Raw genomic sequence first — 8,804 nt, forward strand, 5'->3', positions numbered from 1 at the left:
CATAATCTTAATTTAACCATGAGGAAATACCGATCAACTAAAAGTGAGAAACATTCTATAAAATAACTGGCCTATACTCAAAAATATCTAGATCATGAAAGTCAAAGTAAGACTGAGGAACCGTTCCAGATTAAAGAGATAAATAACTAAGTGCAACATGTGGTCTTGGACTGGACTCTAGAATTTGTCTGGCTATAAAAGACATAGTGGAACAACTAATACAATATGAATATGGTCTTCAGATTAGATAATAGTATTGTGTCCTATATTCAATATCTTGATTTTGATCATTACACTATGGTAATATAAATGTTCTATATACACACGCGTGCACGCACACACAGTAAAAGCCTACAGCACCCAGTATTCCCAGGCAGTCTCTCATCTAAGTACTAACCAGGCCAATCCCTGCTTAGCTTGTGAGATCAGACAAGATCAGGCGTGTTCAGGGTGCTATGGCCGTAGACTAAACATTCTTATTCTTAGGAAATACATATTGAAGTATTTCAGTATAAAGAGGCATAATGACAGCAACTTATCCTGAAGTGATTTTGAAAAACTGTATATATATTTAGAAACAAAATTATAAAGAAAATGTATTAAAATGTTAGCAATTAAGGAAACAGAGAATAGTAAACTTTGTAATATTCTTGCAACTTCTCTGTAAGTGTAAAATTATCTCAAAATAAAAAAATACTTTTGCCAATTGATTTCACTTATATATTCTTTTACATGTAAGTACAAGAGTTCTATGTAATAAAAATCTCTCTAAATAAATCTAAGGACATTCTTTCATCAGTATAGAAATTCTAAGTGATAAGAAAGAACAGTTTATTTGGCAGGTTTGTTTTTAGTGATACACAAGTAACAATGTATCTTACTATCAATGAAATCTTATATTCAAGGAAATACAATGATTCCAAGCTTTCATGGGAAAATATTGCATAAAAAGGCAAAAAAGTCCTACCATATTTTCCCAGTTTAGAAAAGAAGTCAAAATGACTCAAACAAAAATGCTAGCAATACCTTGTGTTGCTAGAATAATCCCACATGGCCACATCTAGGAGGCTTCGAATCCAAGTCTTAGAGGGTTCCTTGAGAAATTTTTGTTGGTAGATCCCCACTACAAGGTCCTCTACAGTGAGAAGTTGTAGATCTTGCCTGATTTCTTCCATTAGTAAATAGAAAAACACATACAATTAGTAAATTTAGATACGTGGAAGATATCAAATTAGAAACAAATACAGATATTAATTATAAAGCACTTCTGCAGCAACCCAGAGTTTTACTTACCTGATGCCTTTGCCATATGCTTCAAACACCAGTTGACTCTTGTTCTATCATCAGACTGGAGAAAGCAAAACACAAAACAAAACAAAACAAAAAGCTACTTGTATCTTCTCCTACTTTGAATGACTTATAATGCTGTCCTTTCAAAATGTGGGGTTAGGAGGTAGGGGGCACAGGAAAAAGACTGAAGAGTTTGTGCCAACAAAATGAAAACCATAAAAAATTGACATAGAAAAGACTACAGCTATTATTAGTCAGTTACATTTATACAGAAATGTTAAGATACTTTATGAGAAGCAAGGGAGACCTAGGGTATGCAAATGAAGAAATCAATGTTCAGAAAAAGATCAGATAATCACCTCATGGTTATACTAAGTAGCAAGGTTAAAACCTTGGGATTGCTACAAAGACAGTTTTGAAGAAAAGGTAATCTTGTTTGGTAAGATAGGTGTACAGAATGGAGTATCCATTCTTAAGGGTAAAAAATATTGCAGATATTTCAGAAAGAAGAACTCAGAGAACATGAACTCTACCAAAATAGAAATATGTTTAGCTTTTGCAGTCTTCAAAATCCCTCCAAAATTGGAGACATTTTTAAAATAGGCACTACACCTAATTACCTTCAACACAATTCAAAATGAATGTGTGTTTAAGACACACAGACAAAAGTACACAGGCAAAAATTCTGTTTTATGGATCTTTTGGTATTATAAATTGATACCTTAAAAGTACTTCTTAACCTGAAATTACCTTGCAGTAGATAGGTGGCCAGTTCCCTGGGTTGGGATGAATAAATCTATAAAGGTTTTGTAACACAGTTGCTTGGTTATGTCCACGTTCAAAATTTGAAATAGGAATCTTGTGACTAGAATCACCTGAGGGAAATAAAAAGGAGAAGTTCAAACTTTGAGCAAGACAAATATTATGGGGTAGGTATGGAAGTAGGGGTACAATAAGATAGTGGGTAACACAAAGTTAAGTACCTGTACAAAGCTGTTTTGGTAAGGATTTTACATATTTTAACCCACAGTCTTACAGCCATTCTATGATGTGATGTGTGTGTGTGTGTGCGTGTATGAGAAACTGAGAAATTAGTAACTTAATAACTGGTAAACAATTGAGTCATGACTTAAACCTAGGTTTGTTCAGTAACCAGGCCTGTAGTGTTTTACTACTCCCATGCTGCCTTTCATAAATTTTTTACTAATAAGGCTGGAAAACCTAATAGTAATGATTGCTTTATAAAAAAGTTATATGATGATGTCCACTTTACAGGACAAAAAGACCAAGTAATTTAAACCAACTTTCCCACAGAAAATAAAAAAGTGTGAGGATATTAAGATTACACAGAACATTAAGGAATTAATGGGTTAAGATTAGAGAATATGCCGGGTGCGGTGGCTCACGCCTGTAATCCCAGCACTTTGGGAGGCCGAGGCTGGCGGATCACAAGGTCAGGAGATCAAGACCATCCTGGCTAACACGGTGAAACCCCGTTTCTACTAAAAATACAAAAAATTAGCCAGGCGTAGTGGCGGGCGCCTGTAGTCCCAGCTACTCGAGAGGCTGAGGCAGGAGAATGGTGTGAACCCGGGAGGCAGAGGTTGCAGTGAGCTGAGATTGCGCCACTGCACTACAGCCTGGGCGACAGAGCCAGACTTTGTCTCAAAAAAAAAAAAAAAAAAAAATTAGAAAATAAATAAACTCAGAGAGGTGAGATTAGCTTTAGGGAAGTTTTTCCTCTGGATCATTTGCCAGTTCCGGAAGAGGAAGCTGAATGACTGAATAGAGTGCTTTTAACAGCTTCTGGGCCTGGCCTTCCAGGCACCCAGGCGTCTTAAAAAAGCAAACACAAACCCTTTCCAGAGGAAGTTAACATTATCATAAGTCTCAAATTACTCTGAAATCATTACTTCCACCAAATACTCCATGAACCATCAGGTACACAATAAAACAAGAATGAGAATGAATATATAGTTGACAGAAAGATACCCACAGGTACTCCAGATTTTGAATAGACAGATTTTACTTAATTATGTCTGAGGAGACCAAATTACAAATTTTAGCACAAAACTGTTAAATATATATATATATAGAGAGAGAGAGAGAGAGAGAGAGAAAGAGAGAAAGAGAGAAAGAGAGAAAGAGAGAAAGAGACAGAGAGAGAGATATTCAGGAAGCCAGGTGTGGTGGTATGCACCTGCAGCCCCAGCTACTTGGGAAGCTGAGACTGGATCAATTGAGCTAGGAGTTTGAGGCTGCAGTGAGTTATGTTCATACCACTGCACTCCAGCCTGAGTGAATGAACAAGAACTCCATTTCCCCTTACTCTCCCCCAAAGAAATGCAGGAGTTGTTCAACTTCTAATGATAGATTAGGGAAAAGCTGAACAAATAAAACACCTTCTTCGAAGACCTGCAGAGACAAAAATGTGGTGAGGAATCACGAATCATGGGCCCAAAATCTTGGAAAGGAAGAAATCTTAGAGAGTTGAATCTGGCAGTTGGGTTTGTTTCTTCCCAGGGCCAGTTCACCAATTCTGGAAGAGGACATTTAGAGGCTGAGAAACAGAACAGAGTTTCCAATAAACTCAGAGCTGGTAAGAACTAAATATTTTATTGCAATATTACTTACTTAAAAAATTATAATTAAAATTAAAAAATAGTCCATTGTCTTCTGGCTTCCATTGTTTATGCTGTGAAGTCAACTGTAAATTTTACTAGTAATCCTTTGGTGATTACCTGTTCATCCTTCCCCCTTTTCTAGTAAAGGCCAACTACAAATTGACTTTTGTGATGTCTGAAACCCAATTTAAAACCACTTCAATCCCTGAAAATGGATTAAGGTAATCTGAGATGCTATTGACTCCAGTTTTCTGACAGACACAATCATAAATATTCTTTGGAGAGAAATAACAAGATTTCATATACACTGTTTAGCACTCAAAAATAACTAGACATATGAAGAGATTCTGTTAGCTTGATTGAATGTCACCATAACCAACAGACTATAAAATCAACTCCAAAAAGAAAATCCCTATAAGAGGATTATCCAACATAACCCTTTAAAATAACTAGGCTTATTATGTTTAGGGAAATTAAAAGGCAATATTAGTAATTTCTGTAGAGCCATAAAAAAGCATCAAATTCAAAATCTTAAAATCTATTCCCAAGCCCATTTTATAATGGCAAAATAACCTTGATAATAAAATTAGGTAAAGTTAATCTCAGTCTTTAACATAAATGGAAAAGTACTAAAACAAAATAGTAACAAACCAAACTCAGTGTATGTAAGATATATAGTGACCACACTGGGTTTGTTCCTGGAAGACAAGATTGGCTTAACACTAATAAATTACCACAAGAGGCTGGCGTGGTGGCTCACGCCTATAATCCCAGCACTTTGGGAGGCTAAGGTGGGTGGACCACTTGAGATCAGGAGTTTGAGACTGGCCTGGCCAACATGGCAAAACCTTGTCTCTAATAAAAATACAAAAATTAGCTGGGTGTGGTAACGTGCACCCATAATTCCAGCTATTCAGGAGGCTGAGGCACAAGAATCACTTGAGCCTGGGAGGCAGAGGCTATAGTGAGCTGAGATCATGCCACTGCACTCTAGGTTGGGTGATGGAGTCAGACTTGTCTCAAAAAATAAATAAATGGCCACATGAACAAAAGACAAAAATCATATGACATGCAGAAAAAGCATTCACTAAAATGTACAACTGCTATCTCCCTAGCCAAATAGGGAACATAAGCATATCTTGGAGATGCTGTAGGTTCAGTTCCAGACTGCCATAATAAAGCGAGTACTGAAATTTAAAGTGTCACGCTAATATTTTGGTTTCCCAGTGCATATAAATTATGTTTACTGTACTCTAAAGTTATGACTATACTGTTAAGTGTGCAGTAGCATTGTTTTAAAAATGAACATACCTTAATATGAAAACATTTTATTGCTAAAATACGATCAACTGAGTCTTCAGTGACTTACAGTCTTTTGCTGGTTAAAGATCTTTTAAAAAAATGTTTTTATTTCCATAGGTTTTTGGGGGAACTGGTGGTATTTGGTTATATGAGTAAGTTCTTTAGTGACGATTTGTGAGATTTTGGTGGACCCATCACCCGAATACTATACAGTGAACCCAATTTGTAGTCTTTTATGCCTTACCCCCTTCCCACCCTTCCGCCCCAAAGTCCCCAAAGTCCTTTGTATCATTCTTATGCCTTTGCATCCTTATAGCTTAGCTCCCATTTATGAGTGAGAACATATGTTTGGTTTTCCATTCCTGAGTCGCTTCACTTAGAATAGTCTCCAATCCCATCCAGGTTGCTGTGAATGCCATCAACTCATTCCTTTTTATGGCTGAGTACTATTCTATCATATATACACACACATATATACTACAGTTTCTTTATCCACTTGTTGATTGATGGGTATTTGGGCTGGTTCCACATTTTTGCAATTGCAAATTGTGCTGTTATAAACATGTGTGTGCAAGTTATCCTTTTCATATGACTTCTTTTCCTCTGGGTAGATATCCAGTAGTGAGACTGTTAGAATTTTCAAGTGGTAGTTCTACTTTTAGTTAGTTAAGGAATTTCTACGTATTTTTTCTTTCCCATAGTGGTTGTACTAGTTTACATTCCCATGCTGGTGGAAGATCCTGTCTTGATGTTACTGGCTGCTGACCAGCAGGGTCATGGTTGCTGAAGGCTGCAGCTGTTGTGGCAATTTCTTAAAATAAAACAATGAAGTTTGCCACATTGACTCTTCCTTTCATGAAGAATTTGTAGCATATGATACTGTTTGATAACATTTTACTCACAGAACTTCTTTTGAAATTTAAATTCTTTCAAACCCTGCTGCTACTTTACCAAGTTTATGAAATATTCTTAGTCCTTTGTCATTTCACCAGTGTTTACAGCATCTTCACTAGTAGGTTCCATCTCAGGCAACTAGTTTCTTTTCTCATACATCAGAAGCAACTCCTTACCCATTCAGGTTTTATTGTGAGATTGCAGCAATTCAGTCACATTTTCAGGTTCCATTTCTAATTCTAGTTCTCTTCTATTACTTCCTCCACTGAAGTCTTGAACCGCTCAAAGTCATTCATGAGGGCTGGAGTCTACTTCTTGCAAACAACCTTTAGTGTTGATATTTTGACCTCCTCCAGTGAATTATGTATGTTCTTAATGGCATCTAGAATGGTGAATCCTTTTCAGAAGGTTTTCAATTTATTTTGCTTAGATCCATCAGAAGAATCGCCATTTATGGCAGCTATAGCCTTATAAAACATATTTCTTAAACAGTAAGACTTGAAAGTTGAAATTACTCCTTGATCCATGGGCTACAGAATGAATGCTGTGGTAGCAGGCATGAAAACATTAATCCCTTTTTACATCTCCACCAGAGCTCTTGGATGACTAGGTCTAATGTCAATGAGCAGTAAAATTGTGAAAGGAATCTTTTTTTTCTGAGCAGCAGATCTCAAGAGTGGTCTTAAAATATTCAGTAAACCACGCTATAAGCAGATGTGCTGTCTTCTAGGTTTTGTTCTTCCATTTATAATAGCACAAGCAGAGTCAATTTAGCATAATTTCCTAAGAGTCCTAAGATTTTCAGAATGGTAAATGAGCACTGACTTCAACTTAAAGTCACCAGCTGCATTAGTCACTAACAAGAGAATCAGTCTGTCCTTTGAAGCCAGGCACTGACTTATTCTCTCTAGCTATGGAACTCCCAGATGGTATCTTCTTCCAACAGAAAGTGGTTTCATCTTCATTGAAAATCTGCTATTTGCTGTAGCCACCTTGGTCAGTTATCTTAGCTAGACCCTCTGGATGACTTGCTGCAGCATCTACATCAGCACCTGCTCCTTCACTTTGCACTTTTATGTTATAGAGATGGCTCTTTCCTTAAACCTCATAAACCAAACTCTGCAAACTTCAAACTTTTATTCTGCAGCTTCCTCACTTCTCTCAGCCTTCACAGAATTGAAGAGAGTTAAAGTTTTGCTTCAGATTAGGCTTTAGCTTAAGGGAATGTGGTAACTGGAGAATGTTGATCTATTCTGACCACTAAAACTTTCTTCGTATCAGCAATGGGGCTGTTTCACTTTCTTATCATTGGTTGTTTACTGGAGTAGTACATAAATTTCCTTCAAGAACATTCCCTTTGCATTCACAACTTGGTCATTTGGCACAAGAAGCCTAGTTTTTAGCCTATTGCAGCTTTTGATATGCATTCCTCACTAAGCTGAACCATTTCTAGCTTTTCATTTACAGTGAGAGACATGCAACCCTTCCTTTCACTTGAACACTGAGAGGCCATTGTAGGATTATTAATTGACCTAATTTCAATATTGTTGTGTCTCAGGGAATAGTGAGGCCCAAGGAAAGGGAGAGAGATGAGGCAATGACCAGTCAGGGGAGCAGTCAGAACATGTACAATATTTACTGATTAAATTTGCCATCTTATATGGGCATGGTTCCTGACATTCCAAAACAACTACAATAGTAACATCAAAGATCACTGATCACAGGTCACCATAACAGACATGATGATAATGACAAAGTTTGAAATATTGCAAGAATTACCAAAATGTGACACAGAGAAAAGTACATGCTACTGGAAAAATGATGCCAATAGACTTGCTCAACGCAGGGCTGCCACAAACCTCAATGTGTAAAAAAATGCAATATATGCAAAGTGCAATAAAGTGAAATGCAATAAAACAAGCTGTGCATGTAGAAGGAAACATCTTTATCCTGATAAAGAACACACATCAAAAACGGGGGTGGGGAGAGAAAGAAAAAACTACAGGAAATAGCATACTCACTGGCAAAAACACTAGAAACTAGAGGTCATGGTCAGTATACTAAGACAAAACAAACTTTAAAAATTTTAAATGAAGATATGTAGATTAGAAAGAACAAAGTGATTTCACAGATATGATTAAGTAATTTGCTAAAAACTCAGAGTTTACCAATGGGTGGGACAAAACCAAAACATAAAAGTAAACAATTAGAAAATATAATTTCGGGGGCGGAGCAAGATGGCCAAATAGGAACAGCTCCAGTCTCCAACTCCCAGCGCGAGCGACACAGAAGACCGGTGATTTCTGCATTTTCAACTGAGGTACTGGGGTCATCTCACTAGGGAGTGCCGGACAATCGGTGCTGGTCAGCTGCTGCAGCCTGACCAGCGAGAGCTGAAGCAGGGCGAGGCATCGCCTCACCTGGAAAGTGCAAGGGGAAGGGAATCCGTTTTCCTAGCCAGGGGAACTGAGACACACAACACCTGGAAAATCGGGTAACTCCCACCCCAATACTGTGCTTTAAGCAAACAGGCACACCAGGAGAATATATCCCACACCTGGCCGGGAGGGTCCCACGCCCACGGAGCCTCCCTCACTGCTAACACAGCAGTCTGCGGCGATCTACCCACAAGGCAGCGGGGAGGGGGGGGGAGGGGCGCCCGCCATTGCTGAGGCTTAAGTAGGTAAACAAAGC

The 8,804-nt window shown here is 37.8% G+C and overlaps 1 protein-coding gene across 1 annotated transcript in view; it reads right to left on the reverse strand.

The window, feature by feature from the left end:
• MAEL (maelstrom spermatogenic transposon silencer) overlaps positions 1-8,804 on the reverse strand; it is a 37,935-nt gene that overhangs the window by 15,852 nt on the left and 13,279 nt on the right. The window contains exons 6-8 of the mRNA XM_017867615.1: positions 2,041-2,165; positions 1,294-1,348; positions 1,027-1,168 (exon numbers count right to left, since the gene is read on the reverse strand). Of these exons, the coding sequence (XP_017723104.1) occupies positions 1,027-1,168; positions 1,294-1,348; positions 2,041-2,165 (322 nt within the window). The remainder of the gene's footprint in view (positions 1-1,026; positions 1,169-1,293; positions 1,349-2,040; positions 2,166-8,804) is intronic.

The sequence above is a fragment of the Rhinopithecus bieti genome, unplaced genomic scaffold (assembly GCF_001698545.2).
Source record: "Rhinopithecus bieti isolate Rb0 unplaced genomic scaffold, ASM169854v2 scaffold_3763, whole genome shotgun sequence".
Classification (NCBI taxonomy): Eukaryota; Metazoa; Chordata; class Mammalia; order Primates; family Cercopithecidae; genus Rhinopithecus; species Rhinopithecus bieti.